General features: G+C 40.4%; 2 protein-coding genes across 3 annotated transcripts; both read right to left on the reverse strand.

Annotated features, from left to right (window-relative positions):
* Window positions 1-449: 449 nt before the first annotated feature.
* On the reverse strand, window positions 450-4,862 carry decr2 (2,4-dienoyl CoA reductase 2, peroxisomal). Of its 2 annotated transcripts, none has more exons than XM_058620499.1 (10): window positions 4,679-4,862; window positions 3,609-3,710; window positions 3,388-3,456; window positions 2,969-3,020; window positions 2,559-2,694; window positions 2,056-2,180; window positions 1,683-1,776; window positions 1,450-1,554; window positions 894-1,082; window positions 450-741 (listed from the first exon to the last, which is right to left on the reverse strand). In XM_058620499.1, exons 2-10 carry the CDS (start codon window positions 3,707-3,709, stop codon window positions 707-709), a joined length of 906 nt encoding a protein of 301 aa, XP_058476482.1. In that variant the 5' UTR covers window position 3,710; window positions 4,679-4,862; the 3' UTR covers window positions 450-706. The 2 variants fall into 2 exon arrangements, with proteins under 2 accessions (XP_058476482.1, XP_058476483.1); XM_058620500.1 differs by having other exon boundaries at window positions 830-1,082.
* A 1,730-nt stretch (window positions 4,863-6,592) lies between these two features.
* Window positions 6,593-10,881, reverse strand: LOC131448544 (retinol dehydrogenase 13-like). The gene is made up of 7 exons (XM_058621112.1): window positions 10,681-10,881; window positions 9,347-9,465; window positions 9,105-9,260; window positions 8,910-9,014; window positions 8,610-8,822; window positions 8,380-8,481; window positions 6,593-7,626 (listed from the first exon to the last, which is right to left on the reverse strand). Exons 1-7 carry the CDS (start codon window positions 10,743-10,745, stop codon window positions 7,304-7,306), a joined length of 1,083 nt encoding a protein of 360 aa, XP_058477095.1. The 5' UTR covers window positions 10,746-10,881; the 3' UTR covers window positions 6,593-7,303.
* Window positions 10,882-15,376: the final 4,495 nt, after the last annotated feature.

Genomic DNA, 15,376 nt, shown 5'->3' on the forward strand with positions numbered 1-15,376 from the left:
TGGATTCATGTGGGGGGAAAGTTACTTTTGATGTTACATATAAACCGGTGTTATATTTCCCACAGTTCATATGGACAACGGAGAATCAACATTTGTCAGTAAACAGAAATTGTTCCATAGATGAAAGTGTAATGTTTTGGCGCCCCCATCTGACCGGTAATGGTATTGCTTAACCTCAGACTTGAAAATATGGCTCACATTTTACACTTTATTACCCATAGGTTTATGTTTTATTGTCTTTCTTTATCTTATCCATATCACAGGTTATATTTTCACAATTTCACAAGGTAAAAACAAAAGAGGTCAGATGGGTATCGCTGAATTTAAATCAGCTGCTTTATCCAAAGGTACAGGCACAGCCAAATAAAATTGGATGTTCTTATCACCAAACAATACACAATACATTAGTAAAAGAAAAATGACTTTGTAATGCAACAGAACAGGCAAACTCTTCTTCCATCATTGAGTTTTATTAGTTATTGAAAGGCACTTGAATATGCATTTCATATGCAAAGAATGTAGTGTAAAATGATATCATAATACAGTTGTATACTATGTTTATTAGTATTAATAATCTATAATTATCTCAAACATGTAAGTGTGACAAATATATACAAATAAAAGAAATGACAAGGGTGCAAACACTGTCCATGTAGCATATCTGTGCTGCAGCCTGGTCCCCGGAGAACTCCTTTCTTTTCCATATTTACTTGTCTCTTTTCTTTTCAGATGACCAAACACCTGAAAGAAAACAAGAAAAGATAACGCGATAACACAATACTTCATTCTCAGTCATACTGTCTCTCCACATGGACCTCCTCCTACACACCTGGGTCAGGAGGAGAACAGGAGAGCCCATGTTCAGAGTTTAGCAGATTTAGAGGTGGCTATACCCAGCATCATGGAGACGTCATTGGCCGAGGTCAACCAAGACCCGCCGTCAGCCACCAGGATGGCTCCGGTCACATAGGAGGACACCCGGCTGGCGAGGAAGAGCGTGCAGTGGGCCATCTCTGTCTTGTTACCTGCTCGCTGCAAAGGAATGGAGTTGAAGTGACCGGCAGCCTCCCCTCTTGGGCCACCTACGATTTAAAGTGAACAAAAAACAACTCCTTATTTAACGGTCATGCTATAATGTACATCTGTATATGAGCTTCAACTCAACAGTTATAGATTAAAAACCTGACGTACGATTACCACATTAGACAAAATCCCTGCAAAACATGTTCATTCTTTTTTATTAAGGCACATAAAACTCACTTATTAATTGCTCAGCCCTAGTTTGCATTAAGTTAGCATATGTATTATTTACCAGTTTAAATGTCAATGGTTCACCATCGATCAAGTCTATATGAATATATTTCTCTCTATCAGCTATTCCTATGGTATCTGCTTCCATGAGTCATTTATGTATAATCACTTTAGTGAATGATTAAATGTTCATTTTACCCAGTCTGCGGAATCCCTCTGTGCCAGAGACCGGACCTGGAGCCAGCGCATTGACCCTCACACCACTGGGCCCCCACTCCACAGCCAGGTGCTTGGTCATAGCATCTGGAGACGAAGGTCATCGTCAAATACCAAACATTCATTAGCAGCATAAACGTGCTACCTGGGTGTGGTAAAAAGTAGTGTCTCAGGTTTTGTCAACTTGTCTAACGTTAAAAAAAAAAAATGCTCACCATTTGCAGCCTTAGCAGAGCCAGCGTGCACCTGGAGGCCCTGCCCCCGGTATCCAAGGGTTGCAGAGATGTTTACTATGTTGCCACCGTGATCCTGCACAGGGCAAATGAACGCTTTTCAATGTAAATAAATATCCACTACTTTCAAATGGCAACAAAAGCAGTGTTTTGGCAACAGAAGTTACACACAGGAGCTAAAATCACATTCAGGGGATCTTTAGTGCCATCTTTTGGTGATTAAGAGGAACTGCAGAATGTGACTGATCAACACCACAATTCTTTCTCCTGACGGCACAGTGTTGTCATTTATGTGATGAAGAGTGGCAAACAAATGACTTCAAGCTATGTCATGTGACGTTAAGAAAATAAATACCTTGAACCACTTCTCATAAACCACCTTGCTGGTGTTGAATGTACCCATCGTGTCAATCTCCATTACTGTCTTGAAAGCGTTGAAGGAGAGTGCGGAGGCCGGGCAGAGGAAGTTTCCGGCAGCATCTGTCAAAAACAATGTCACTGATGAGCAAAATAAAATAACAACCTCCCAACGCAAGGCACGCACACCAGTTGACATTTTGAATGCATGATTTTTGACGACATTATTATTACGACATGCATTATTTATGAAGTCCATAAATAGAACATCGATTGCCACGCTTTTGATACGACACCTAATCTTCTTGCAGTGATGTAATAGGGAGCAAAGATAGAAGATAAAGAGTCGTGCAGCATCAGAAAAGTTGATGATTAAACCAAAACCCTTCACACTTGACTTTGTTCAAAGTGCATTCCCACATACCCACCGCTATAGACACCACACGGCGTACAGCATGTGCACTTCTGTTAGCGACATGCATCGTAACAGAGGGAACCTACTATTAATAAGGACGTCAATACGACCAAACTCTTTCAGAGTCTCATCCACTGCTGCAGAGATGCTCTCAGGCTGCCTCACGTCGATACAAAGGGGGACACAGCGGCGTCCGGATGCAGCAGAGAGCTTTTGTGCTGCCTAGGAAGACACACACACACACACACACACATTATTGTCATATATTACACAACACAAACATTGAGCTTGTAGGGCTGCAGCCATTAATCCATTACCAAATTAATCAAGCTAAAACAAGCTCTGATTTTGCAGCTTCCGTCTCTGAATGATCTGCTCCATATGACAAAGAAAAGCTGAATCATATCATCATAACATCATTTTGAGTTTATGAATATACTCTCTGAGTGTTGGTTTAACATAAGTCTTTTATGGACGCTGTGCGAGGGGGAATCACCTCTTTCAGCTTGTCCAAGTTCCTACTGGCAATCACTGTGTCACAGCCATGCCTGAGAGATGCAGAGGAAACAAAGTCGACATAATGAAACAAACACTTGCATAGGTTTGTATCTACAGGGAGAGACAGAGTGGAGTTGAGTAATAAGTAGGATAAAGGGTGAGAAAAGGAAACAGAGAACACAAGGTCAAAAAGATGATAGAGGTCAATGTCAAAGTTCACAAATCTGGCTGCCAGTGCTATAAATATCCAGGATACAAGGTCAGGTCAAACATATGGAGAACAATATCGCATGATATCATAATATTAGTCAAATTCACCCACATACAATCCCATGAATATTTTAAAAACAGCACTTATATGTTGAGGAAAAAAACATCATACATTCAACACTCAAGGAGAAACAAACACCTTCTCACCTCATGAAGATTTCAGCAATCCTGAGTCCAATTCCAGATCCACCGCCTGTAATAAAAGCAACTTGATCCCTGAAAATTAGAGTGCATAATCATTCCAGGTGACTTGCAACAGACAGATTATATATTAAAAAAAACAATTATGCACAAAAGCCAACGACACACCGCTGTGTCTTATTAAATAAATCGATAACAGTGAAGGAAAATGCTTCTCTAATGCTCACTTTAGTAAATCTGGACTGAAGACGTGTGTGTATGCAGTCAGGCAGTCATCCATATCCACATCTTCGGGCAGCGGCTCTCCTTTTCTCTGTGGCTCTGCCATCCTGGGAAATCATACATGTCAAATAGATGCCGTTACACACACATATACATATATATATATATATATATATATATATATATAGATTTGGATTTTTAGTTTCTTAAACTCAAATAAAAGCTTGAGTTCAATTATTCTTATTTTATGTTGGTGTTTGTGTGCACATTCTGCAGCAACCAATTCAAAGTAAATCACAGTAACAGTTGGAGAAGCTGTAAATTAACGTGAGCGTTAATGATTGTGTCTACATATACATACATGTTGTGATATACTGAGTGGATGAAAAGAGAATATTAGTCTACATTTGACACTGTTTTATCAACAGTATTTGCTGATAAAAGAATGAGATCAAATCAGAATAAGCAATAATCAGATATCTTTTATTACTATGGATTATGGGTGTTGACAGCATTAGACGTGCACATACAGTGTAATGTAGATGTGTGTCACAGTTAGAGACAGAATGATAAGGGTTTTTATGTTGGTGGCTCATATTTGATGCTGTTTTTATTGCATTTTGGCTAAACTTGCTTCATTTTATCTGCACTGCATGTCAACATATGAATATAGATAATGTATAAACTATTACAGGTCATACAAAATACACTTTTGATTACAACACATTAAGCATACTTGACCGCAGTAATCATTATATTACCAAGTAAAAAAAATCAATCGTCTGATTAATTATATGAAAATCGAATGATGCCGATTATTGATACGTGGCAAAAAACGAACAGTAGTAATCCAGCTGTGCTCCTTGACACATAAACAAACATTGGACTGTTAGGCAGAATAACAGTGGGATTATGTTGTTCATGTACATTTACTGACGTGTCCAGCTGAACATACACAGACACTAATGGTTTAGTAAAGCACCGTCAACAGTGTTTAGTTACTGTGGTACCTCTTTAGCAAACAGCTAGTTTGTTTAATCAGGCTGTTGAAGCTGCAGTGGTCGTGTATCATTACCTGCTGAAGAAAACAAGCTAGGTTTTGTAGTCCTGGATTAAAAGAACCACTGGTCCCGAGACTCGATCTGCACGCGACACAAGTCTAAAGAAAGTGCATTTACGTAGATTTTTCTCGTGTCTTTTGCCTGCAGAGGTGTCAGTGTGTCGCTTCTTGCACCTTGAACCGAACTTGTTTCAACATCGTGCACTGATGCATGATGGGAAATGGAGTATTCATCCAAGGCAACGAGGAAAAGTAGTGTACTGACTGTGTGCGCGTGGCCGAGAGAATAAGTACTAACTTAACCAGTCTATGGCACATTTAGGAGGGTTTATTAATGAAAATGCCACTAGTACCCACAAGTGTCTTTGTTATTATAATTGTTTCATTTTAGCCTTTTATATATACTTAGTGTATATAGACAAACCGACCTTGCTTTATGAAAGCAGCCATCTTGTGCTGCCATTGTTTCTACAGAAGCCCAAAAGGACAAACCAGCCTGACATTTAAAATGAGAAAAACTAAAATAGAATGATATTTTCTCAACAAAATATGTCTTTTGATGAAATTAGTAAATGGAAGAATTATTACAGAAGCTACCAGAAAGCTGTGGAACCACAGTTTATGAAGCACCGTCACATTTAGTTGTATCTTGTACAATGTTTTTTTTTTTTTAAATTAAACCATTGACTTTAATAAACTTTCTCAGTAATTGCAAAAGCAGGTGTTGGTGATGCAGTATTACTTGAAATGTGTATTAGTTATCTCCGGTAACGCCCTGGAGTAACACTTTAAATGAGTAAGACAACGACATACATATTCATTTTATAGCACGATAAAGTTACTGTAAACCCAATCATTGCAAGGCTCCTCTCCAAAACCCATCATCTCCTAGGATGGCGGCAGCAAGGGCCCTCGCCAGTAAACACTGAAATAAAATGAGGCTAATCACTGAACAGTGGAGCAGAGGGTGGCCACTATTGATCGTATTCTGGGATTTAGAGTTGGAAAAAGCCCTATGCAATGGATCCCTGAAAGACTTAGTGGATGGATTTTCTTTTCTCCTCAGCACTTAGAGGCTCCATACGACTGCCAGATACACGCTCCAGAGTATCAGAATTCTAAGATGAGAGCTTTTGTAACCTGATTTGTTTTTTTCAACAGGACAGTGATAGGTGCACATTAAAATAATGCTTTGAAACAGAGTGACCATGCACACCAGCACACCCTACACTCATCATAACCACAAACCACCGTTGCTGGCAATTCTATATTTTGTATTTATTCTGCATGTGAACAGTTACTGGAGCAGAATTGAGCTCCAAGCCTCGACAAATGTATTTTTCCCAAGTTTAAAAAGACAAAAATCAATGTCTTCTCAGATGAAAAACAACAACAACAACTTTTAATGCTTCTCAACTCTCCAGCATTTTGTATTTCAAAGCTCGGCAGCCAGATGGCACGATGCATGTGTGTTCGCGTTTTCCTGCCTCAAACTATAAAAGTCATTCACAGCCGTTGAAATGTGAAACTTCAGTGGAGTAACTGCAAGAACAATGACTCCCACTGTTTATCTTTGTGGACTGAATTTACACATTTTCCTGTTGTCAAGTGTGTGTGAGACGTACTGTCTGTGCTCGTGTAACTGGATTTTGTTTTCGAAGTGAAAAGGCATAAAAAGAGAAGGGTTACTATTTTGTGGATTAACAGTTGCTTCATCTGCAGTTTCATGGTTTTTCTGCCACTTTAAAACAGCCATTTAAAGTGATACTAAAGTACTGAAGATCTGTCTAGTATTAATGATAATAATTCTCACCTTGTTATGTATCTGTTAGTTCTGTAGCTTCATTACAGTGAGCATTTCTTCTAGTGTTGTCCAAATCCAATCAATATCTGCTCTGAGACAAATAAGACACTTTGGAACAGTTTAACTTCACTTACTCATTTTATTTCGTGCACTTCCAGCAGCTCCACGCTGAGCTAAATCACAGCTCATCCTAAAGATACACAAGTCTCAAATCCTGATGCAGGAATATAATGTAGAAGATACTGACATTATAGCGACAAACCAAATTCACAGACTGAAATGGTTAAAGCTGCAGGAGGCAGGATATTTTTGGCATTATCGATTGAACATTTCCATCAAAACTGAAGCAAGCACTTGGAGAGACAGCTACACTGTGATGGGGGAAACTGACCAATCACAGACAGACAGAGAGAGAGAGAGAGAGAGAGAGGGAGAGGGAGGGAGAGAGAGGCTCATCAGATATGTGTCACTTCAGTGGAAAAGTCCCCATTTCCTCAGGTTTTCTCAGGTCAACTGTTATATGAGAATCTAGTGTGTCTGTGCAAGTGTGGGAGGAGCAGCTCAGGACAGTGCACAACATTAGTGCTGCCTCTTTCACACTAAAAACTAGATTTTTGAACCCAGATTCATGTCTTTCCCCTCTCTCAGTTAATTGCTCTGATTGCTGAAATAAATAAAAAAAAAAATACTTAGCACTGTTCAATGTTCTAAAAAATAAGCCAACATAAATTAAGCAGAAGCTAAAGAAATGAGTGCAAACAATCAACCTGCCGTCTGCAGCTCACGTGTTAAATATCCAGTATTCCCTGCTGCGTGAGAGGCCAGAGCAGCAGAACCTACAGCCTCACAGCACTGACTGTTGCTCCTGGGCTATGTCCATGTTTTTGTGCTGGCTCCGTCTGTGCAGCTTTGTTCTGGCCTTCTGCTGGAGCCTCCGACACGCCGGTCTGCCCGTCCTCGTCCAGACCCACCAGCTTGCTGCTGACCTCCCACAGCTTGCGAGCCACCTCCTCGTCCAGAGCCTGGGGCGCCGGTTCCTTTTCTGTCATGACATCATAGTAGTGTCCCGTCACGCCCTCCATCTCCTCAGACACGGTCAGGTAAACGCTGGCCTGGGCCCCGAGCTCTGGGCTCTTCACCAGGAGGGAGAAAAACGGGCCTGAACGGGAGTTTGCGGAGGCGACAGAGAGGTTTAATGGTGTGACGACTATATTCAATTCATTAATGCTGAGGGCAAATTCAAATACTAGTGTTATTGTGTGTGCGATATGACTAATGGAGACACTTCTAGCAACATATTGAGTTATTTTATGATCTTCTCCAGTGTCTGTAAACGATCTGGGTTGTTTATTACCCCAGAGTGCATCATGTAATTACAAATAAACCCTGTGCAGAGCAAAAGAAGCAGTTGCATCATTTTACTTTGGCTTTGATTATTTGTGTTTTATATGTATTTATATAGTAATTAATGCACACGATTGGCTTCACACGTCGACATAATTTCACTTGCATGAAATAATAAATTACAATACATTCCCTTGAAGACAATTCCACTACAGTTTGAGAGATATTTCAAATATACCTAAAGATATTTAGATACCAAAAATAAAACTATAATAACAATGACTCTAAATATGTCACCTTAATACTTATTAAACAAACATATGAAATATCATTAGTATTACTGTAAGTCAAACAGTCTTTTTACTTTTACTATTAAGAACATTTTAACACTTTTAAATGACTTTATAGGACTCTCTGTATACTTCATGACACAGTACACGATTAAGTTTGGAACTTTCTGTATGGGAATATTTCATAAGATAAATTGAATCGATCAGAATGGAGAGAGCATTGGGACTGACTGTTATAATGCATATGAATAAGGTCTATTGATTCCTCTGATACTCACCGAGCACAGAGCTCGAGAACTTTGATTGGTGGAGGTTGGTGTACCTCCCAAGCTGCGTGGCAACAACGCCTGGGTGCACAGCGTTCACTGTGACTCCTGTGCCTGTTACACACACACACACACACATATAATTGTTTAAAAATACATATCAAAATGGCCAATTACAAAGAAGAACACGGACGATGCTCCCGCCCACACATGCCCACATATGCAGCATGCAGTCGACTTGCCTTGCAAACGCTTGGCGAGCTCTCTGGTGAACAGAACGTTGGCAAGCTTGCTCTGACAATACGCCTGCTTGGTATTAAACTTCTTCTTCTCCCAGTGCAAGTCCTCGAAGTCCATCTCTCCAATGATGTGGGCGAGCGAGGCCAGGTTGATAACTCTGCTGGGGGCGGACTCCTTCAACTTATCCAGTAGAAGGTTTGTCAACAAGAAGTGGCCTAGAGGGGGGAGGGGGGGAGACTCTCAGAGTCAGGTAGTGATGGAGTAAGTTATAAGAGTAAAAAATAGTCAGTGTCAGAACTCACCTAAGTGATTAACTCCAAACTGCATGTCAAAGCCATCCTCTGTCTTCCACGCGGGACATCTCATGATGCCTGCGTTGTTGATCAGCACATCCACTCTCTGCTCCTCTACAAAACAAAAACACAAACTGTCACCGGCCTTCACCTGTCGTCACTGTTTCCGTTCCCGATTCTGCACACGATACACATTTTCCTCACCTTGTTTAATCTTCTCCGCAAACTCTCGGATGGATTTCGTTGAGGCCAGATCGAGGTGATGGGCGTACACATGAGGATTCAGCGTATTCCCTCGAATCTCTTTCGCGGCCGCCTCGCACTTCTCCATGTCCCGACATCCCATAATGATCCGTCCCCCTGATGATTTGCGATGGGAAAAAAGGAGTGAGTCATTGTGACTTATTTTCACATGGACTCAGAGTGACATAATGTTTAGTGCACACCTCTCTTGGCCAGCTCTCTGGCCGTCTCTTTGCCGATGCCCGTGTTGGCTCCTGTGATAACCACAGTCTTTCCAGGAATGACAGCTTTACTGGTGCACCGTCCTCCAGTCACATGGTTCCTGCAGGTTGAATTACAGGATTTAACTTAATCTAAGTGAAACATCAGGCACAAGAGCTCAATATCGAATGATATAATGGAATATGAAGGCATTGAAATGTTTGCCATTAGGCTCTTTTCACTGCAGATATTTTGACAGGGACAACATTAACGCGGGCGCTCTGTCCAGTTCATGTCAATTGTGACAGTTTGACAGTGAGCCGGCATGAGCTATGAAAGTCGAATGGCATTCAGCAATCATTACTTTTGACTATTTAAACCTCGGCTTTCACTGCCATGAAAATGGCCCACATTTTCTCTCTCTTCTCTATCAGTGTCAAATAAAATGATCCTTCCGTCTATAATAGAAACACTGGACAATCCAGCCGGCACTCCCACACTTTAATCTCTGCAGTGATTTGCTGGTGAACAAAGATCACAGGATTTCTTTGGGTCCATTCTCTGGGAATATCACAGTGGCAGCAGTTGTGTCTGGAATCATCAAAACATCCAAAACACATCTTTTAAAACACATTTTTACTCTTTGGCTTTTCGACCCAGTATGAGACGTTGGTTTTTATCCTTTTTATATTCTTATTGTATGACTTGTTCATTTGTGTTATATTTATATTTTCTACAGTATTTTATTGTTTAATTGTATGTTTTATTTGTTTTTAGGTCACACATTGTTATATTGTATTTGTTTTATTCATCTCTGACGTACAAGCACTTTGTTTCAGCTGTTTTTTTAAGTGCTTTATAAATAAAGTTGCATTGGATTGGACATTGAAAATCACTTGACTCACACCTTTGTCTCCCTAGTGTGATGCTGTCTTAAACCATGTGTTTAGTCGAGTATTTCTATTAACAATCATTTTAAGAGACGTACCAAAATATTTGGGCCTGTGTGCATCATTAGACTCTGCACTTGACTTTAAGTCAACATAAATGGCTCATGTCTACATAAATCATGTAAATTTAAAGAAAAAAAAACACTAGCACTATTAGATATGAATGGGTGAATAATATCAACAATCAAATAGAATGTTTATAAATGCTGCATTAGAGAAACACATGTTGTTAGCTAGCTGTGATACAGTTAAACAACCTGATAACACATTAATTCATGTTGATAACAACGTTAAACCAGTCCTGGACTATATGAAGTGTAGTATTATTCGTATAAACAGTGAATATAATGTAAAACACAAAGCCACTGACGTATATTTGCACTCACTTCAGTAAAACAGCGCAGCCAAGCACGGTCCCGAACGCAGACACGGGTAAAATATATTTACTCATGAATCCGGAATAATGTCTTAATATAATAACGACTTAATAAACCATGGAAATGTGTAAACAATCGCTTTTCTTCACAGATGACAAGAGAGAAAACTCATGTTCACTCTCTGTTGCACAAGGTGACGCGCGCGTAGTGTTGGCGTCATCAAGTCGTCGAAAAACCCAACGGCATTGTGGGAAATGTAGTCCCAAGTTGAAAACTGCCTTTAATCCGCAACACTTTTGTACTTTTTAGTTTAGTTTCTGCGATATTGTCGCATTGAATTCGAATGTAACATAGTCACACAGAGATCACTACTTTAAAGGGACATTTCAGGTTTTTCTCAAACTGTGGTACATGTACCACCAGCGGTACTACCTACAGTGAACCTCTTGTGATACTTGGAGGAACATCAGAAATGCTGCATAGAAAATGAAACAAATAACAATTAGAGTCACCTTAACTCTAATGTCTCTAACCATCTTAATCTAATGTCACTACACCAGTGTGTGAAGTATATGTGAGGAAGAGGAGGATGATGAGAGAGCCAATTATCAACCTACATATCGACCTCGACCTATTTACACCACTGTATTTTAACACTTAATGTGATAATCAATGTTTTCCCAGGTGGTACCTGGTATACAAAGTTTGAGAACCGCTGTCATAGACCAGATATGGGTCACACATTATAAAAACTGACCTCCCTGAGTGGACTAGGTCTTGGTGGTGGACACGCCCCCTCTCACTGATAACATGGCTGTACCAGCAGGGACAAAGGGAAGACCGTGATTTATGCCATTTAACAAAGAGGCCACTTAACAAAGGTCAGCCTATAAAACAAGATAACAGCATGTTTGCTGCTTTTTTCCTCACTGCTGACCATAGAGAGATGTTGTTATCATGGCACACAGGAGTAGTTAATCCATTGCTGCCTCATTGTTAAGTTCAAATGTGTTGTTTTGAGACTTGAGGGTTTGAAATCTGTAATCTGTAGACCAGCAGCTCCAGTCATGTCCCTCCAAACTACAAACACTGATTATCTCTATAGACTTTGGTTTAGTTGAGTTTAAAAGTATTAAAAAAAATACTTTCTAATGGTGTGAATGTGAGACCAAGTGTAGATTATATTTTCAAGTTATTGTAGAATTCACATGGTGCAGATTTTATTAGGTAGAGCCTTGTTTTAAGTGTAAAAATGTTCTTTCTTTCTTTCTTTCTTTCTTTTTTTCTTTCTTGTGTTAAACCTCAACTGAATTCTGTCATGCAGTCAAAACTAGATTCTTATGTATTATTCTTCGAACTTATTTGGACAATTGCACATTTCTGATTTATCTTTGGTTTCAGAAAATACAAATGTTGACATATAAGTCATTTAAATCATATTCATTTATTTATATCACATGGTTTTTCTTTTATTTGAGTCTCATCAGTCAGAGACCCTGACTGAGTCCCTGTGCATTCGCTCCTTCACTTCAATGACACTGCAGTTTAAGGAGCAGCTGGGATGGAAAGAAACAGAATGAACTCAAGAGCAGTGGGAAAAAAAAACAAGGCCACACTCTTGCAAGAGGAGATAGAAAACTTGAGGTGACACATAAAAAAAAAGTGAAAACTAGGACATGAGCGACGTCTGGAAAAGTTAGCCCCCGCTCTCTCTGTTCACAAGTCAGAGGTTTGTGTCCCTGGAGGGTTTGACCACCGGTGCTCTCGGCTGTCATCTAACAGTGCCTGACCTTCTGCGTGTGATTGATGACAGCTCTGTTCCCACGGTATCCTCCGAGGACATGTGCCGCATCATCGCCTGTTAGTGGAGAAATGTGCAGCGTGACACACCCAGGTGTCTTAGAGGAGCAGGACATGGAGCCATTTAATATCCACCACTGTCTTCTTTGACAATGATATAAAAAAAACACCCAGCAGGTCAAATCCTTTTGTTTCAGAAGACAGAAGGCTCATATTCCTGGTGCTTTCATTCACCCTGTCATCCATATACTGGGGCTGATGGAATAAAAAAAAAAGGCTCAGCTCAGATTTTTATTCTTGTTTCAGGATGGGAACACAGCCATGCCCTTGAATTTTAAGCAGTTTTGTTTAAGCGATTTCCAAATGACTTCACACAATGGTGATTAAGCCTATCAGCTCCACACGACTCACTCCATATTTGTCAGTAATCTCGTGTGGAAATCTCGTGCCTCCCAATGACTTTCATTCCCTGTGCACAGGAAGTGATTTGTTTTATGTGAAGACTGTTGGCACGTGGCTTAAACGTGCACGTTTTTAACTGAAAAACCGGATGTTCTGTTTGACAGGAACACATTATTCTTCCAACTGTGTAGTGGAGGAGAGGGGGTGTTTTGGTTATTACTCAAACGTTACACACAGGAGCTTCAAAGGAGAGAGTTGTAAAATAATTCCCGACCATTAGATGTCACTAATCATCACACGGAATCTTTTAAAAACAGAAATTGCCTCTTCATTCATTCTCTGCTGGTTGACATTAGCGGTCATATCCTGATCCCTCTGTTCATTGAGCTCCACTGGCCGCCCCATAGTCGTCTGCATCAAATTCAAACCACTGACGCTAACGTCATGTTTGAATTTTGAGATATGAGAGGAAACTTCTTCAACTTCTTCAACAAGTCCAAAACACAGCTGTGGGCCCCGCTAACTGAAACTACTCTAGCGCTCCCTTGTTGGCGCACAGACTGGGTCCCCAGCATCTTGGCACGATGTCAGCGAATCAGAGTGAGCCGCACCCAGTTTGGTCCCTCCTTTCCTTTCCAGCGGCAGCTTACATGCTTATTTTCTCGGTTAGTCTTGAGCATAAAGCAAATGTCAGTGTATTTAGAGTGCTAGTGTATAATATATATGTTCCCACACTAGCCTACAAAGTGCTCCATGCATCTGTTCCAACCTACTCAAATGCTCTCCTAAAGGCATGCGTCCCTGTCTGTCTCCAAGAAGCTCTTGAAGACCCAGCTCTTCCAAAAGCATCTTCTGTCCTAGCTCTTACCTTGAATCCACTTCTGCACTCTCACCCTCGGTCAGTCCCCTGTTCCTTGAGACTTAAGTCGCTTTGGATAAATGCGTAAATGTAAATGTCTTAAGTTTGAAGAAGCAGAAAGTACCACAAACCAAGCAGGGATCATCTTCATCTGCTGCTGAGTGCTCAGTGATGATGATGATGATGATGATGATGCTCTAAGGTTATCCCTGTTACGTCAACATCAACTCCTCTTTTTTTTTTGCTCCAATCTGTTCTGGTGGGCGGAGTCGTGTGGCAGGAGTCCTGCTGTCACATGTGTACAGTAAATAGTAGCCGCCATGCAGGACGGTGAATTCATTGAAAATCTCGCCTCGCTGCTGTTACCTCACAGAGAGACAGTTGCTCCATAAGCTGCTGAATTATGCAAAGGAGAGCGGGGGCAGCTCATTCTTTGACCTTTCTTTCTAGTGACCGTTGAATTCTGCCTTAATTCTGATGCAACTGGTTTTAACTGCTTTTACATGAACACGAAACCAAAAATCATCTTTTGAAACCATGAAACTATGTAGTGTGCCACCTAGTGGACAAAAAAAAGCTACAGTATATCTGTGGGGTCAATGTTGGGGTAAGATGGATGTGTGTATGTGGGTGTAACATAATATAGTCTTACCAATCAATTTCCTACAGACCGGGAACACCAAAGATTTGACTAAATTTAACAAACTAAAATTTCAATGAAAGTAATGATCAGTGAGTAACGAGGGGAAGCGTGTGAGATATGCAACTACAGTTTAAAATGGGTGCTGCCATTCCAGGAACCTTGACGAACCTTGAGGAACCTTGAGGAACCTTGAGGAACCAGTCCCTCATGAGCTGAAACTCAAATGACATGGGGGGGCCAATGAGGGTCCAGTCAGGTCATGAGGGGGTCGGTCTGCGTCATGATAACGCAATAAAATACAGAATTTCAAAGTAAAAGTGTTTGTTATGATGATATGAACGATGCAAAGTTCACAGTAAAAAAAACAAAAAAAAACATTTATAATGCAAATTGAATTTAAAAAAAATGAAATTACATATATGGACAACTGTAATAAAAACACTAAACATGCTCATATATAATATATATACTTTAAAAAAATATTGCTCACTGTCCATGACAATAGCCAACAATCATGTTTATTAATATTATATTCTGCCTATAATCTAGCTACAGGGCCAGTTGTCATTATAATGTGATTTAAGGGTCACGCAGGTCCACACGTGTGAGACCTGCGACCTAAACTCAAACATTTCTACACTATAGACATGAACAGACTAAATACAATAATAATGTAAATCAATGAATCATGGTCTTTTTATGACTCCATACGTTTCTTACATGTTAGGTACATTGAGCCTCACAGTATTGATGCCTCATCCACACTGGACCAACAAACACGTATTGACCGGCATTGACAGAGGAGGAGGAGTTAGTTCTCCCTGTGGAACTGTGGCGGACAACCTGTCTTTAAAGCTGAGCTGTAATTTCAGGCAGACTGGAGGAAACCAGGAAAGTTTAAAAAGCATGAATCAAAAGTGTTTTGTGTTTGGATGACGTGGTCACGCGCACAGCGTCCAGGCGCTAGGACCTGGGACACGTGAGCGTATTAGTTCGCCAGA

The sequence above is a fragment of the Solea solea genome, chromosome 21, assembly GCF_958295425.1.
Source record: "Solea solea chromosome 21, fSolSol10.1, whole genome shotgun sequence".
NCBI lineage: Eukaryota > Metazoa > Chordata > Actinopteri > Pleuronectiformes > Soleidae > Solea > Solea solea.